This window comes from Perca fluviatilis, chromosome 18 (genome assembly GCF_010015445.1).
Source record: "Perca fluviatilis chromosome 18, GENO_Pfluv_1.0, whole genome shotgun sequence".
Lineage (NCBI taxonomy): Eukaryota > Metazoa > Chordata > Actinopteri > Perciformes > Percidae > Perca > Perca fluviatilis.
The window spans coordinates 16,355,985-16,375,287 of record NC_053129.1 but is presented as its reverse complement, the minus strand read 5'-3'; the positions used below and the strand labels follow the sequence as shown (position 1 = coordinate 16,375,287).

At 38.4% G+C, this 19,303-nt stretch overlaps 1 protein-coding gene across 13 annotated transcripts; it reads right to left on the bottom strand.

Annotated features, from left to right (window-relative positions):
* Positions 1-73: 73 nt before the first annotated feature.
* tpd52l1 (tpd52 like 1) lies at positions 74-17,729 on the bottom strand. 13 transcript variants are annotated; one of them, XM_039781839.1, is made up of 12 exons: positions 17,588-17,716; positions 15,016-15,114; positions 13,783-13,998; positions 11,400-11,420; positions 9,381-9,499; positions 9,101-9,249; positions 7,696-7,797; positions 7,141-7,158; positions 5,835-5,849; positions 5,201-5,239; positions 4,670-4,730; positions 74-2,491 (listed from the first exon to the last, which is right to left on the bottom strand). In XM_039781839.1, the coding sequence occupies exons 1-12, from the start codon at positions 17,604-17,606 to the stop codon at positions 2,369-2,371; spliced, it is 981 nt and encodes a 326-aa protein (XP_039637773.1). In that variant the 5' UTR covers positions 17,607-17,716; the 3' UTR covers positions 74-2,368. The 13 variants fall into 13 exon arrangements, with proteins under 13 accessions (XP_039637773.1, XP_039637774.1, XP_039637776.1 ...); XM_039781840.1 differs by having other exon boundaries at positions 5,201-5,227; XM_039781842.1 differs by lacking the exon at positions 7,141-7,158.
* Positions 17,730-19,303: the final 1,574 nt, after the last annotated feature.

Genomic DNA, 19,303 nt, shown 5'->3' with positions numbered 1-19,303 from the left:
TGGATGAGAAAACAGTGGTCAGATGTGGATGTTATTTGAGTCAGTATGTTGCATAGAACTTCAGTTGCACAGGTTCAGTCACAGTTCAGTGTTTATTGTAAAAATGTTGTCACCTCACATCAGCCATAAAAACAGCTCTTTGTAATGGTGTGTAATGTATGAATACAGATGAATATGTTAAACAGTTATTTTATTTGAATGTCACAGCTTGGGGGTTATGTTTTAGAGTTTTAGTAGAAACCTTTGTTAAAGTCTTAACTGCTGAGTTCAGTTTGATTTCAACCCAACACATTGTAAAAATCTAAAAACATGTACTGTAATTAATTTTCCAATGACATAACATGCATGACCTCAGTTACTTGGTAAAAGATCAGACCTGACAACATTTTCTTGCTATGCAAGATCATTCAGTACTTGAATGTTGACATGAATTTTATTAAAATACATTTCATGGACAGACTGCGTAACACATGAAATGATCTGGGGCGTCTTCTCAAACCACAGCAAAGAAAAGAAAATCTTAAAAACACATGAAAGACAATATGAGAAACACAAAACACATCATATATTGAAAACAGAACGTCACTTTGATGGCAAAGTTATGCGGTGGCCATAGAGGCCGTACTAGAAAAGATTAAAAGAAATAAAGGGATTTTACACAAAAATTAAATGAGATTTTTTTTAATGTTTTGTGGCACCAACCTTTTCATAACATCAGCAGTAAAAAAAGTGTTGTGTCTTTCAGCATTAAACAGGTTAGTTCTGCACCATGAGAGTTAAAAAAAGAAAGAAATCACATCCCCGTTTGTGAAGCCAAAGCAAGCAGCAGTATGATGTTGTATTAATGTTATACTGTGCGTCAGTTACATAGGCCTCAGAAAAAAGTTCAGCTTTTACACTATCTTGACCATTTTAGTGTAAAATGTCATGCTTTAAACCTGTGCGGATCCAGCACTTATCTGAGGTACAGCAGTTCACACAATGTTAAAAACATTGAAACTTTCAAAAATAAATAACCCCAGTTTAAACCGCTGGAGTGAAGATGTTTGCAGACAACAGTGCACACAATTGTTTTTGTCATTTCCAGCAAGTGATTTATCAGATTTTGCGCACGTGGCAAATAGTGTTTCATTTCTTCTTATAGACTAGTTAGTCCTATAGTGTGACTGCACAGACTAAATATTCGTGCCATAAATCTAATCCAGCATTCAAATAAGGCCCAACCCAAACTGTCAGCACCACAAAATGTGTACAACAGTCAGCTGTGGATTTCAAAAAGTATCATGAGTGGCTGCATCTTAAGATCTTCTGTCTTGGTGTAAAACCATTTATACTAAGTCTACAAATAATCTTTTCCCCCAGGACATCTGGGTTAATCACATCAACATGGGTTCTATGTACATTTTCTTTACGTGTTTTAGTAAAATGTAACTATGTGTATTTTTATACCAAACACCTATTTCTAATAATAACCTAAAAATGTAGTTTTTGGTATGAAAGTTCTAGTAATGTAGAGTTGTGATAATGTACCAACATGGCTGTTTCCACTTATGTCGAATTTACACAACAAAAGAAGGCATCAATAACCTCTTATTTTGTGTCTGAGGAATTCCAGCTGTGATTCGGTTTTTCCACTCGTGTTGAGAGGGTGACTACGTGAGCCAAACCACGAGGCGCTCAACTTAAGTGACAGCAGAAATACAGGGTTTTTGCTTTTGTCTGGAATCTGTGCATTCTCATTTTTTAACTAAGGCTTAGCTGTGTCTCCGCTTCAACCCCCATGTGATCGACCACTGTGGTTTAACATGGTGTGGAGGTCACCAGAGGCAGGTGACATTTGTTGTCTCATTGGTTAAATCCACGACACTGAAAAAAAAAGTCCAACAAAAAGACCAACATGCTCTGATCTCTTGGTAACATTCATAAAATAATCTAGGTTGTCGACAGATTCTTCCTTTAAACCCAGTTTAATAATAAAATAATAACAACAACAACAACAACAATCTGAGTGGCTCACTGGGTTTATCAGCCCTCTACCAGGTAGGTGTGCTTTTGACGTCAGCTGTCTTGAGCTTTCAAAATAAAAAAGGTAGACAACTGCTGCTTTAGAATATTTTGAGTAAATTTGGGCCAAACAAGAAATTGCGTAACTTTTTGATTAAGTCTAGGCATTTAGGGTTTGCAGGAAATTCCATGCAAGTGTTAAGAGATTTAATCACAAACATGGTTTACAAAAGCATCTTAACACGTTCGATCAAATGAAGGTATTCTGTAAAATTTCAGTCAGAGCATTGAGAAGTTATGTGACAAAAGTGCTGCAACACAGCAGTTCCTGGTTTAAGTCCCGCCTCACCGTGTGGACGCAGCTCTAACACGGCCTCTCAGAGCTGTCCGTCAAGTTGATAGTGGGCGTGTCTTGAGAGCTGGCATTTGCTGCGGAGGAGAGGACTTCCTCAAAGCTGCCTGCGGTCCCTGTACCCCCAACCTTTGTCTATGGAAAATGCAGAGAAATTGTATCAACATAAAATGTGCTGTCATCACTGAATAGTTCCTTTCTCCCTCTTCACATAGCCACAGCACTGCTGTTGTGCTGCAGAATAGGCTCAGGGTGTCAGACTTTTACAAAGACTTCCACTAGGAGTACATAAGAGGATGAAGAGTGAGGTTTCATTTTAAGCTCAAATGTAAACTTTTCAGGAAAGATATTTAAACAGCTTTTGTTGAAACGTTGTCCTCTAAAGTCCTCTATCTTTGAGCTTAGCCAGTGTTTTTGAGAGTTTTTTTTATATGAACTTGTGTTTGGTTTTCTATAGAGGACCATGTTATCCTTGAAATGGCATTAAAACTTAAAAGTCGCCAAACAGGAGAGAAGTCTGCAGCAATTTAAATAACTCCGATGGTGGTCTTTACAGTGGCTATTGCAAAGTACAGACAAAAGATGGAAGTCTGCCACTGCTAAGACAGGATCAGTGTGATTATAAATAACCAACTGCAAGAGTCAAGAGTGTCAACTGCCAATTACACCCAGATTATAGTGTTCAGTTGTCTCTGCTTCACTGACATTTTATAACATTCAGAGGTGGTTCTCTGTGTGGCTTTCACAGCGTACTACTTTAGATCATAAAGCATGGTTGACATGTTACTGATTAGTGTGACTCAACATTTCTGTCACCAGAGGCCTCATTTATAAACGTGGCGTATGCACAATACGCCGCCCTCTACACACAAATTGGGATTTATAAAAAACAAACTTGAAGGGAAAATGTGCAGTCCTCCACAGACACTCTGACCCAGGCGTACACACAGAAACTGGTGAAATGAGAAACGATGAGACACCGACGGCAGATGGATGAAACGTGAAACTGTGAATCTGAGACCATTGGGTAAAACAAATCAAAATATTCCCTTTGAGGATATGAAGAATTCACAAAGCCATTCTTACAATTAATGTCCTACACAAACACCTGTTTGATCCAAACTTAGTCAGAATGGGAACGAAAGGTGATCTAAGATCTAACTTTGAGCGTGGCTTGGTTGTTGGTGCCAGACGGGCTGCTTTGAGTATTTCACAATCTGCTCAGTTACTGGGATTTTCACCCACAACCATTTCTAGGGTTTACAAAGAATGGTCTGAAAAAGGAAAAACATCCCGTATGCGGCAGTCCTCTGGGCGAAAATGCCTTGTTGATGCTAGAGGTCAGAGGAGAATGGGCCGACTGATTCCAGCTGATAGAAGATCAACTTTGACTCAAATAACCACTCGTTACAACCGAGGTATGCAGCAAAGCATTTGTGAAGCCACAACATGCACTACCTTGAGGCGGATGGGCTACACCAGCACCGGGTACCACTCATCTCCACTAAAAATAGGAAAATGAGGCTACAATTTGTACAAGCTCACCAAAATTGGACAGGTGAAGATTGTAAAATGTTGCCTGGTCTGAAGAGTCTCAATTTCTGTTGAGACATTCAGATGGTAGAGTCAGAATTTGGCATAAACAGAATGAGAACATGGATCCATTATGCCTTGTTACCACTGTGCAGGCTGGTGGTGGTGGTGTAATGGTGTGGGGGATGTTTTCTTGGCAAACTTTAGGCCCCTTAGTACCAATTGGGCATTGTTTAAATGCCACAGCCTACCTGAGCATTGTTTCTGACCATGTCCATCCCTTTATGACCACCATGTACCCATCCTCTGATGGCTACTTCTAGCAAGATAATGCACCATGTCACAAGGCTCAAATCATTTCAAATTGGTTACTTGAACATGACAATGAGTTCACTGTACTAAAATGGCCCCCACAGTCACCAGATCTCAACCCAATAGAACATCTTTGGGATGTGGTGGAACGGGAGCTTCGTGCCCTGGATGTGCATCCCACAAATCTCCATCAACTGCAAGATGCTATCCTATCAATATGGGCCAACATTTCTAAAGAACGCTTCCAGCACCTTGTTGAATGAATGTGTATTAGTTAGTTAGTTAGTTAGTTAGTTAGTTAGTTAGTTAGTTAGTTAGTTAGTTACATACATACATACATACATACATACATACATACATAAATAATGATCGATACACGCTTCACGGAAAACTTCAGATTTCTCGACACACGCTCCGAAGCCTCGGCACAGAACCTAACATCACTACTTAATTCTGCCCACTATTTACCTTGATGGTGGACACTGTAGTCTCGACTTTCTCCTCAAAAGACTTGAAGCTGGGAGAGTTTCTGTAAAGAAAAGAAAGAGACATTCTACTTTTTTTACTGCACAAAACGAGTTGCTGAACTATTTTCCGAAACAATATTATGGGTAAATTAACCAATGTCCTTTCTGCTAAAAATTATGTATTACAATGATAGATTATCCATTTAATTTTTTTTTACTGTAATGGCATACACTTGCTTAGAGGTAGTAAAAGGCACTAAAAACAGCAGTATGGGGTGTAAGCAGGTGTAAATACCATGTACAAACATCTCTGGTATTCAACTTTTTTTCTTCAGGTTTCTTAGTATCACTATTTCTAAATAAATGTCAATGTAAGGGACAAGTTAAACAGTTTGCTTCTATAAAAAAAGACAGTGAATTAGCATTGTACCAGGTGTTTAAACAAGGCTATATAAGGAATACAAAGATTAGAAAAACAAACATAAATTGACTCTCCCTTACACACACAAAAGCAAGCACAGTTTGGTTATACCTCATGGTGGGCATGCTCATAGAGTGTCTGATAGAGTAGCTTTCCCAGAGAGCATGGTGAGAGAGGAGTTAATGATTAGCACAGGACACACACACACACACACACACACACACACACACACACACACACACACACACACACACACACACACACACACACACACACACACACACACACACACACACACACACACACACACACACACACACACACACACACACACACACACACACACCTAGAGTTAGCTATAGAAACCTGCTGCAACTCAATATTAATTTCAAATTGCTTAAAAAAAAAAATGAATGACTGCATGGTCTTACATCCGTCTCAGCCTGTATTGGTTTAAAGTTTTAGCACTTTCCTGCAACTGGGAAAGTTCATGACAACTTGTTCACATGATTCACCTACACAATTTGTTTTTGCTTATCAGAGACCAAAATCAATTAGATGCGATTCTAATCTGATCTGAGACAAGCAACGGACTGAGTATGTCCAGCATGACATGACAGCAGCATGTACTCAACCAGACTCAGCTGACTGTTTGTACTATCGGCTGACCTGACTGAGATCTATTGAGTTAAGGTTTCGGAGTGAGGAACAGCTAATGTGACATAATCAGCTGTGTAATTCTTACCCTATAGAGTTGGACCTTCGGAAGCGTGGAGGAAGATGGAAAACATTTTGAAGATACATTGACAGGCCTTGTATACTTCACAGTCACACTCTTTCACTTTAGAACATTTAGGTTATTAATACAAACAATGGCACTATAATAAATATATATAAAACGGTCATCTCTTATCGGTTAGGGGAAGTAACCTAACGTGGACACCTGGGGAACTAGATAGTTCTACATGATACTTTATCTCACTTGTACACAGATGTCCTAACAAAATAAAACATGTTCTACTAAAGCTAAACATCACAAAAACCCAAGGTTATCCACACTTGCACTTAAAAGAAACCTTAAATCGAGTCAATAATTAAACACACACACACACACACACACACACACACACACACACACACACACACACACACACACACACACACACACACACACACACACACACACACACACACACACACACACACACACACACACACACACACACACACACACACACACACACACACACACACACACACACACGTTGGAATACAGAAAGACTACAAATATTTGGATTGATATGCAGTATGTATGCAACTTTTGATATGCTGTATCCATTGAAAATTAGGCTTCACTTTGAAAATCAGTTTGAAGAAGGTTAAATATTTGATATGACAAGTGACAGGCAAGAACACACTTCAAAACACGTCCACAGCAAAAAATAAAATACAAACATGCTTACTGTGTATTGCACACAAACCAAAACCTATGCACACCATAAGCAAAAAAACCACAGGGACATACCTCCGAGGGAACAGTAACTCTAGACCAGCCAGGCTGGAATAACCAAAAGATAATGCATTGTTTCCTTTCTGCACTTCATATTCCAAATACATAATAAACTGCAGTGAAATTAACAATACCCAATTTGTCTTTACCGTAGAGCCGCTGTCAACAGTCTCCACAAGAAATATGTTTTAAAATTTTTTCCTGCTTTGTTATAAATGAACAGTAATGGTATCAAAGTTGCAAATGAAGCCGTCTCCAAGTGTTACTTAAATGTATGCACACAATGTTAGGTGTTTTTAATTCTACAGTCTTGATTTTTTTAAAGCTTTAAAATCCAAATTAGTTTTACTTATAGGTTTTACACAGTAACTGTCTTGACACTCTTTCTGCTTACATGAACCATCATATACTGTATGTTGACCTGTTTGTTCCCTGACAACTTTCCTTGCACATACATTTATTTACACAGGCCCACATTCTCTAGTCATCATACACACAAATGCTCTATTTATTTCACAAAGAGCAATGCAGGCTGACTCACACACTTGTGTTGTGTTGACTTTCAGTGTCTCAAACAGAGCAGCACAGAGTGACAGAAAGGAAAAGAGACAGAACAAGAACAGAAAGTGACTTCAAGGCGGACAGACTTCAGAGCCTCTGGCCCTTCAGCTCCAACAGAAAGCAGCTTAATGTGGGCTTACATAATCTGAATTTCGCCTGAGCTGGATAGAGCAAAGAGTCAAAATTCTGCTCCCTGAGAGATGGGGGAATGGATAGCACAGATAAAAATGTGTCTGTGAATTAGATGAAGATGTAACTGCATCGGTGGTAATGGGTAGGCTGGGGTTATGATATGTTTAGATATGCAAATGTGTTCATGATGGAGCTTTTTGACGGGCAAAAGACACATTTCCAACTGATGTTTGAAAGACACTGGGACTCGTGCCATGTGGACACATAGGACAATGTGTCCAGCTGGGTGCAATTGTCAACAGATCAACCAAATTCAGTGGGTGACTTATGTCCACACTATTGGCATCATTCTTTAACACAGAAAATTCTTCCTAAATAATGACGATATGGCATCATTATGTACCTCATGTCCCCGAACTTCCTGGTGATGGCGCTGCCCAGTGTGCTGAAGGCGGCTGAGGTTTTCTGTCCTGCTGTGGACAGCGTCTCGGATGTCTTCTTATAGCTTAGACATAAAGGGGGTCCATTCAAAATATGTCTCCTATACATACTGCACTGAATTCACACTCATGCTTAAACTAACAACATTGTTAAACACAGATGTATTCATATGCATATAAAGGTGACAAGCACAAACGCATAAACACACAGATACACAACAGCCTTTGAACCTTTTTTCCACTGTTTAGCAACACTTTTGTCTACATTTGCATTGTGGATTGCTCCCATCCACACATCCACACTCTTTTTTTTCTCTGGGATCTTACAATCCTTTGGCCACACTGGTTCATTATAGATGAGGACGGCAACTGTGTGTGTAAAGTGATCTTCAGGTTGAAGTGTAACTGGATAAGAAGGGAGGCCTCTGGAGACTATCCCCTTTATCTTTGCTGCCTCTTGGTGTCTGAGTAAAAGCTCATAGCGGATGGTCAAATTAGGAAATTGGTAATCTGCACATGAAAGCAAAAAAATAAATAAAAATCAACTCTTCTAACAAGTCCTATCCGGATTTGGAGGAACATTACAGATGTTTTTAGTTTTTTTTTTACTGCTGATAATACAGTAAAAATCATCTGGACATGTTCAGCTAATTGTGTCATGAGGTCAACGCTAGCCTTTAGCACTGTGTAGCCATTTGATGTGTTTTTAATCAGGTTTATGATGTCTGTTACAGTGAGCGCAACAAAGATAACAGACAGATATGCTGTGCAGCTAGGAGCAGAGGATTATGTCTTTTTAATTGGGTTTCTGATATCTGTGGTTTATAACAGACACTCCGTTTGGAGTATGGTTTTATTGACTGTTAAAAAAAAAACTACCTGCACTATGTGTGTGTGTACGTCTTGTTAAAAGGTCCCATGGCATGAAAATTTCATTTTAAGAGGTTTTTTAACATTAATATGTGTTCCCCCAGCCTGCCTATGGTCCCCCAGTGGCTAGAAATGGTGATAGGTGTAAACCGAGCCCTGGGTATCCTGCTCTGCCTTTGAGAAAATGAAAGCTCAGATGGGCCGATCTGGAATCTTGCTCCTTATGAGGTCATAAGTAGCTGTAATTCTGCACCAAGGCTGAATTTCGGGAAAGAGACTTCAGATACAGTATTAGGGGACCACTAAGGTCTATATAAAAGCATCCAAAGAGCACCATGTCATGGGACCTTTAAAAGGCATCTATTATGAGAGCAAATAGAAAAGCCATTCTGTCGAGTGTTGTGGACACTAACACACACTTTCTCCCCTTCACTCTAACACTTCAACCTGCAAACTCTTTCAGCTGTCTCACACACTCACATACACACATTAACTTACGCCGTGGAGGTCTGCATGTCGTGCCAGCCTCTACTGAGGTTGTTCCTGAGCTCGTACAGAGAAGTCGCGCCCAGCTTCTGTTTGAGCTCTGCGTGCTGCTTCTCTTTGGACGACAAAACCTGCTTCAACGTACTGATCTCCTCCTCCAGCTGGACATACACAAAAAGACAAAGCGCTACTTAACTGTCATACTATCTTATGACTATCAACAATATCACCACTTTCAACAATTCTTGTTGTTTCTGAGTATGCGCATGAGAATGTGCATATGTAAACATACTTTAGCTAACTCTTGCTGAATCTCCTCTCTCTCCTCCTCCGTCATGATGGAGTTGTTTAGGTTGACTTCTGAGGCCATATCTTCATCAGCCTCTCTCAATGGCTCAGAGTCCAGGAAACCTGAAAGAAAGACACACACACACACACACACACACACACACACACACACACACACACACACACACACACACACACACACACACACACACACACACACACACACACACACACACACACACACACACACACACACACACACACACACACACACACACACACACACACACACACACACACACAATGTAGAATAGGCACAGCAAAAAAATAAAAATAAAAAATGAATCTTCTCAAGTACTACATTCATTGATGTGTTGTTGTTTTGAAATATTCTGGATCCCATCAGTTATAGCAAAAATCTGCATCTGCTCCTGGAATCAAACGCATCACTTTGTTATGAGTTTTGACATGTTCTTGTCCCTATGGCCAGAGTTGGGCGATGTTATTTCAGGGTATATTTGCGATAATGATATTCTTGATGATATGACAAAATACTGAACAATATTTTGTTAATAATTTCAAGAACATACAAAGTGTTATAGTTTTATATGTCAACATAAACGTTTAGTTTGCCTTCAAATATATTAAGTAAAAACTAAAAGAAAATGATCACTCAGTTGTAACAGTTATTCAAAGTGGGATTCACATTCTGTATAAAAATATTAATAGTAAAACAAAGTGCACATCTAAACAGATGCCAAATTAACAGGCAATTACGTCCACAAGTCGGAATATTGCTAAAGTCACAATACTAATTTTTTCACATCATGATAATACAACGATATGAAATGGCACACCTCTAGTATGGACTTTTTGTAAATTGCCTTGAACAAAGGTGTATGAATTGAATGTAATGCAGTTCTTATTGGTTTCAATGAAGAGTTAAACTGTCTTGTACTTTAAATGCAACGTCAAAGACGGGAGGAAATGGTTCTGACCTTTTTCTGTTTTGTTTCTCTTGTTTACGATCGATTTAAGATATTTCTAAAATGTTTCTGCCCTTTTGCCCGTTTTGATTGTGTGCTGCAAACTGTCTAACAGCCTCTATAAAGTCTGAGTCAACATGTCTGTCTGCATCTCTGACTGTGTCTCTGTCTGACAGTTATGTAATCCGTGGCGGCAGGCTGTAAAACTCTAATCTGGATTAACTCCTGGATTATTTTGCTGACGGACACTACAGACTGCTACACACAAACAAATAAGATGCTGTTTCTTTGAACTTGAACGTTGCAATATTGGATTTTAGTGAAACCAAAATTAAACAAATTATGTTTTGCCTTGGCAGCTGTTCCCAATAAAATGAATAAAAAAAAAAAAAAAATAATAAATATATAGCTACTCAAACATTATTATACTCAAACATCTTTACACAGATTTAGAAAACAGTCTTTAGAAGATATTCTCTCTTTCTGCCACTCACAAAAACACCTTATTATACTAATTGCACACTGTACTTACTTCTGGAAACCACACTCAAACACACAATTACCCACACACTCTTTAGATGCTGATACTAAACCAAACCACCTTATGCACATCCAAGATATAGAAAATTCAAATATCTCTATGAATTAATATTTGCTTTCATGCAGAGCAAGGAAGCGGATTCATACGGTCAGCTGACTGGCATCAGGATAAATGATGCAGCAGAAATATATTGAGTTTCAGAAGGGTGATTTCTTTCTCTATACCTTGCAATAGTCAAGAGCGAGAGATTTTCACATTATAACTGCTCCATCTGGTTAGCCTTGTATTGTTGCAGGAGATTTGTGGAAGGCAAATCAGGACAGACCGGTACCACGCAGCAACAGGCAACAGCAGGACGACCGTGTCCACACAACACCATAAATGCAAATACATGTATGTAATTATGTCACTATGTTTGTAGTGGACCTGTGAATGTTTTGCAAAAAACTGTATCTAAAACCCACAGTTTGGACAGAATGTAAAAGGATAACTGTACCTGCTGTGAGGTGTCCTCTCTCTTGATGTGGCAGCATTATAAGACAGGTGAGGACAGCGTAAGGTTAGTGAAGACTGATAAAAACTAGCGATGCTGTCCACTGACTAAAGTACTTACTATTGTATAAGTAAACTGCTAACAATGACTTTATTATTTATATATATTTAGAAATCTAAAGGGGTCAGCACCACATGCAGCAAACACATGCACATTTCACACAAGTGTAGCAGAACTACACACTAATACAAGGTCTTTCTATAGTAGGGAGCTATTCTGCAAACACCAAACAGCAGCAGGACAATCAGATTTTTTAAACCCCCTGTGGCTAAGATGGAAGCTGTTATAGTGCATGGATAACTCTGATCTTAAGAGTCTATTTTCATGTTCATGCAGCCATGAGAAGCCCTTAAAAATGCTAGTAAGATTCAATCAGAATTAATTGTAGGAATGAAATTACAATGAAAACATGAATTGTTTCATTAATTCAATTGAACATAAAACACAACATGCTAAGAACTAAAAACTCACATCCACAATAACCATCTCTACTTAAATTTGTTTTTTCTAAAGTAACGTTCACACATTATTAGGGTTTTTCCAAACTGCTAGTGATTTTATGAACAAATTGGTGCTAAATTTAGTATACTGGTATTAAAGTAGCATGTTGCAAATGTATTGTTTTTTTTTTGTTGTTTTTTTTTTACATGAGGCAGGTTTCCTTTTAGCTAACACGGTTTTATTTTTAGCTAACAGGTTTCTGTGGCTAACACTGGTTTATTTTTAGGTAATGCAGATTTGTTTTAGTAAACACTGGTTTGTTTTTAGCTAATTCTCGTTTATTTTTTAGCTAAAGCTGGTTCATTTTTTTAGTTAACACTGGTTTCTTTAGCTAAGGCTGGTTTATTTTAAGCTAACACAGGTTTCTGTGGCTAACACTGGTTCATTTTTAGGTAATGCAGATTTGTTTTAGTAAACACTGGTTTGTTTTTAGCTAATACTCATTTATTTTTAGCTAAAGCTGGTTGATTTTTTTAGTTAACGCTGGTTGATTTTCTTTTGTTAACGCTGGTTTCTTTAGCTAAGGCTGGTTTATTTTAAGCTAACACAGGTTTCTTCTCAGCTAACGCCATGGGTGTTGCGTGAACGGCTACAGACCACAGCTGGACCTTATTGTTATTTTTAGCTAACGCAGGTTCATTTTTAGCTAATGTAGCATTTAATAAAGTTAAAAGGAAAATTTAAAACTGTAGATAAGTGCACTTGACCCAAAGGCATTTTTGCCATTACAATTTAGAACAGGCTGTGTCTGTGTGTTTCCATCAATTTTCTGAAAGATATAACATAATATAAGAATTGTTTGTGAGAGTCACGTGTATCACAGTTTGTCACTATGGAAACAAAAGGCACAGTGTCTAAGCTGCTTCTTATATTATCAACACCAATGAATGGTGCAGTGCTATTTTCTATCAAACATGTAACTTACTTAGTATAAACACAATTCAAAGATCTACGGTGAAATTTAAAATAACAGAAAGATTAGCTGTTGGTTTTGAAAGATTGTCCCATTTATACTATGCCGTAGCATTACCAATTGTCAGGAATGTGAAGAATGCTGAAACAAGTTCATGATCCCAGTCACGGATCACTGCATAAAATTGGTTAGATACAAAGTAAGGTCAGATCCTAAGCTCTCTACTAAACTGAGGGGTGGATACATTTTCAGGCCATGTTACAGGCAACACTGCCAGACGCTGCTAAATGATTATCTTGTGCTTTCGTTCATTTTACATTTAACAAGTATATTTATTATTCTTCACTGAATTTGCCATCTAACTTCAAAACATGCTCATGTCACCTGTGTACACTTTCTGTAGTAGCTAATCATGTTCTAGGACAGGGATATGCCAGAATTACCTACCACACCTTTTTAACCAGACGCCAAAAATAAAGTCTCTTGCTTTAAATTATTTGAGTTTGTGAATTTTTATTTTTTTAAGTTGACTGTATGTGTTGTGTATTTGTATTTTTATTTTTATTTAGACCCAACATGTTGTGTAAGTTTAAACACACTGCTATGAATACAATTCTGGAGGGGAAATACTAAAGCTTTTTATTGGTTAACTTAAAAGTAGTGAAAATTAAAAATATTGAATCTAACACTACCTGAATCTGTGTATAATATCACCATATGTACAAACGCATTTCATTTCTCTAGGCTGCTAAAAATTACTAGATAAAACTCAAAGGACTTGGCCTCAGTGTCAGCTATAGCCCTTGTGTGGCTACAGGTTCCTACAGAGGTCATGTTATGTTGACAAGTAAATGTTTAACCAAAATGAAGGGTCGGTCTATTCTACAGGCTCTAGTCTACATCCCTCTTCACCTGTGCTGTCCAGTTGCATATCCCAAGTGGTGGACATGGCCCAGTTGTCAGAGTGCGACACTGATGCCCGACACCACTGATCGTCCCCTGATGGTGAAGTTTTACCCCATTCTTCCAGGTTTTCCCCATTTTGGGCCTCTGGAGCCAAGTCGTCACCATGTGAGCTCCTTTTAACCGATTCCTCGCCAGAAGGGTAAAACATATCCTGATTCAAACCTGAGCAAAGTTACAGTTGAATACACTTTCAGTATCTTAGGCAAAACAGGAAGTGCTTGATTCATCTTATTTCGCAAGTGATGAGTCCTCTTTTAATGATGTTTTAGCTTAACTGACAAAAAAATCCAGGAAGTTTCATTTTTTTTAAAGAGAAGTACCTACACATTGCATAGAGGATGTCAGTAGGGCCTTACAGCACATTTTTGCACAATGGAAGACTGGCCACATTTATATCTGTTATTCATCTGATAATGTAAGCAAACTGATTTTTGCATGTTCAGACACCTACTGCATCGTACATGTAAATTATTATTTAAAATCCCTCAACAGTTAAAGGATGTGCCATTAAAGGGGTATCAAATACCAATCCGTTTAGATTGACTGTATTTTGGTCAAGGCCAACCCTGAACATTTTTCAGAGTAAAGCTGAAGGCATCGCAATCTATTTTGATAATCGATGAGTCAAGCTAAAATCTTTTCCCTTAGGTTTTGAATATTTCTCCTGGGCTTCGGGAAATTGTGATGAACATTTTCTTTAATTTTCTGTATTTTTGTAGACAAAATTATTAATAGAGAAAATGGGCAGATTAAACAATAATACAATTATACTTGCTGCAGCCCTGCTTCCGAGTAAGTCCAACTTAGACCCTGCGTTAAGTCACTCCTGAAGGGTCAGTTATTCTTATTTTAATCATCCTCGTGTTAGTGACTCAAATTTAAAATATTTATTTGTAATATTTTAATAACACACTCACCCACTCACCTGACTTCTAGCAGTTAAATCAACACCGAATCACATAAGGAAGAAAACTGCTGCTGCACTGACCTGAATGTAAAAAACTAAACACTTGTTCCAAAACCCCCAGTCAGTGATGTCACTTTCTGTTTAACAGCTGATGTCACAGACAAAACAAACATGCTTAGACATCACTTCCTGTGACGTGATCTGTGTGCAGCAGCATATTAACACCCTGTGTTTCAGTGTTTTTTTTGGGGGTGGGGGGGTTGAGTTTTTACCCTGCTCTCCCTTGTGTGTGGCTGAATTAACACATTCCTCTCCAGGACCCATGCTGCCCCAGTCCACCACTGCTTCACTCAGAACACTAGAGTACAACTCTGCGGCAGAGCAAGGCAGCAGGGTGAGAGGAAACAGAAAATAAAAGACTGCACACACACACACACACACACACACACACACACACACACACACACACACACACACACACACACACACACACACACACACACACACACACACACACACACACACACACACACACACACACACACACACACACACACACACACACACACACTTTGGGGTTTCCCCAATGTCCATCCTGGCCCTGTCAGTAACTTGATAACACGGAGGTCTGTTTTGGTATATGCACGTTATCTGAGTCTGCATTTGTACAGGTCTGAATTTTGACGCTTTGTGGCACAGATCACAACTACTTGGAGTTGTTAAAACAGGATATATCTGATTCTTGCTATTCAAAAAGTATTCAGTGGAGCAAATCTGTGCCACACAGATAACAAGATTGTTTGTAATAATTATGCAAGAAGTTCCAAGGTTATTGAGCGATCCAAGTTCTCTGGTTGCTTATGAAATCTCATTACGAGCGACTTTGAGTCCTTGAAAAGCGCTACACAAATTCTATTATTATTATTATTATTATTATTATACCATACTCCAGCACTGCAGGTGGAAGAAGACCAACAAGGACAGTGTTGTTTCACCAACAATGACTTCCTTCTGGTTTAACTACTGCATTGAGGCTGATAAACCACTCTTTCAAAAAAGTAGAAGAGGTCACAGATTTCAGTGTAAAACATAAACATGAAGTGGCATACATATCATTCAGTTTACACTGCTTTGTTTCCAAAGAACTGTCCTTCCCTAAGTTAATGAAGGCTTATTTCAACAGGCCACAGTTAGTGAAACTCTTCTGATCATAAAGCATCATTTTAGCAGATCAAAGAAGGTGATCACTTTGATAGCACTCATTAGGCCAGACTGAGCCATTTCATCAAGTTAATGATAAATATCTGAAACTTTTCAACACACCCATTCTTTACCCTTTTTTTTTTTCTCGGTTTCTCTCCCCCCTTGTCCAGGGTGGAATACCTTTAGTCACAAGACTCCCGTTTGGTCCGATGGTCATGTGGCTATGCTAAATCAGAGGGCTAGGGAAAGTCATATGGCTGCTAAATCAATTGAAGCTAAGTTGCCCGCAGTATGGCCAAACAGCAACAACACTGTACTACTGTATATCATTTCAGTCCATTTTTTTTATACCATAACATTTAAAAAACACTTAATATGTGGATTATAAACATTTGGGATGTTTTAGGAGGCGATATTTCAATTGCAAAACCTTCATGTTAATCAAGTTTCATTGACAATTTAAAGCCATTTGCACTGCTCCAGCCTCTAACTCTGAACACAAAGCTCTGCTGACTTCCAGTTAGTCATAGGTAGGCTACACATATAAACCTGCAAAAGGTATGCAGTTAACCACCTGCATAAACAAACAGTACCTTTTCTACCTTCACGGATGTGGGAGTCATTGACTGACTTGATTAGTTCACGTCTCATTTTTCACATTAAAAATTCCCATTCCTCAGTTAAACTTTGGCTGAATCAAACAGCAATATGCATAAACCAAACAATCTTACATTACAACCTGTACCAAACGATTACATGTGCGAATGACTCTGAACGTAAATTATTTAAGTGCACACTTTAGAATCAATGTGTATCACTGTCAGCAGCAACACAGCACCAATAGTAGGCCTATACTATCAATGCCACAAATGGTAGAACAACATCCAGCAACATGAAAGGGTTCCTTAAAGCCAGAAGAGACAAAAGGACATACATATTTGGCACTCCTATTACTGTAAACACCTCCCACATACAGTAGCTTAGTGTTTGCATGGTTTAAAGCAAGTGATGATACAGGTGTGGATAACAGGACAATTAAATTGATTTCAGTGATCAATAGAAAATTTACATAACTGCTGATGAAAACCGGTGCATTAGACCACCGGATAGCCTCTGAGACAGGAAACAGTATCCAGCCACAAGACTTAAATGTGATCTGGAGTGTCCATGATGTCTTGAATAAACAGTGACACAAACGTACAGCACACTGACCAACTGTGTAGCTGTGGTTGCCTGAAGCTTCATTTCTGGATATTTGCTTCCTGAACCAGCTCTTATGGCCTCAGAAATGTCTTCAGAAAGCGCTGGCCAAGAAAGCTAATTTATGAATGGCCCATAGAAATATTGTAGGCTACTGAAAAAGAAAATGATACATGCCAGTTTAAGCAGTCGGCTATAATTTGAGCACATCCAGAGTCGGGCTATAAATTATCGCTCCAAAATTGTCGCTGTACAATTTTGACTTTCTCCGTATTTTTGGATTTATAGGCTACTTTGCTTTCCACTGCTTCATCGTCAAAACAGTGACGTGTGCAGTCAGTGCAGCCTCATTACCAGATCAACAGCAGCTGTTTTTAAGTTCTGTCTGAAAAAAATAAAAATATAAAGAGTTGTCTTCAACATGCAGCGACACCGACTCACCTTGTTGTCTAGTCTCCATCAGCGACAGCCAGGTGAACTTCCCAAATAATCTCCTGAAACAAGACAAGACACGGCAGCACGCGTAGCACCGGGGCCGTTAGGTCAGTGTGCTTTTACTCGGGTTTCCTTGGCTGTCACGCGCTGGGCCAGCTCTTTCAGGCGGAGCTTGGAGCGCGAGCCAATGGGCTCGCGCTTTTGTAATTTGCTTAATTCAATTTACCGGACATATTGGACACAACAACATACTGTATATAAATGAAGACATTAAGGAAGTATTCAGATCCTAAGTAAAAGTAGCAGTACGCTACCTCAGTGTATAAAAACCCCATTACAAGCAAATGTCCTGAATTTAAACTAAACTTACTACAATAAAAATACAAATTATTATCGCCAAAAGTAAACGTAAGTTCTAAATGCAGCAGAGTTCCCTCTTAAGTATAAAGTAGCACGAAATCCAAATACTCAAGTAAAGTATCTTATAATAGTACTCAAGCACAGTACTTGGGTGAATGTACTTTCCACAGTCTGTTTCCACCACTGGTGTTTTTGTAAAAGGTTTCCTTTTTAACCTATTACACAATGTCTTTATTTGTATTGTTGTGTGCAGCTCTTAACAAAAACAATATCAACTACTACGACTAATAATAACAATAATTATAGAGGGATTCACTAATAAAGGATGCTAAAGGAATTCAATTTGTATTATAATTTCTATTATTTATTTACAAAATTTCATATTAGTAATCATCCAAGTAATCTTAATACTGTAATATTCTTTGTTACTCTGACTATGCATGTAATTTTGCATTTGCATTGCTCCTACAAAAATTAAAATCAAGGTTCTAGGGATTTTCCTCCTGCAGTGCACTTCTGACCCCTGCTGACATAAAACTGTAGTCACAACGGTGGTTGTAAACAAAAAGAGGTTGACGTAACAGACTGCTCCACAGACCAACAGACAGACATTCATACGGTTTCTAAAGTAGGCTGTCGGTGACTCAAAAACATTAAATAATTTAGAGTAAAAAAAACAAACCTGTCAAAAGAAAGTATAATACGTCAATATCAAATGAAAGAGTCAAACCAGAACATTTTGGCATTTGACCCAGGTTGGTTTATTCTTCATCAGATCCTCAGATGAAAAACAATGTGCCTGGCTAAGTGAGCAATAATATCAGCAGACATTTTTAACGATGGCAGCAGGTGGAAGAATTTTAGTGCAAACAAGGAACACAGTAATCAAGTTTAAGACATTTCTTTGAAAAGAAATACCCTTGAAAACCAAGTGGTGTATAGACATAAAATGTGGCCGTTTTCCAACAAGTTTGCATGTCTAGATAGGGGAAAACCCATCCTGATGTTACTGACGATACACCATTTACAGCAAAACCAATATTCACAGGCCTCCTGAGTTGAAATGAACCTATGATATATTGTCCCTAAATTGCACATCTTTTTAATATAATCACTTCCTTCACTGAGCATTTTTGTCCATACCAGCCTTGTGACGCTCATCCAATGTTGGAAACAATGCTCACTCTGCTACTGCTGAGTTCAAAGTGTGAGGTTTGTATGAGCCAAAATAAAGTGACAGTTTAACTTGTGCAAAACTATAGTATTTGGGATGTAGCTGAAACCATATATTGTGGTTACCTGTATTATTTTTGAGGTTTGGTTAAATCTTTAGCTATTTAAAACACACATTCTTAATCGAGG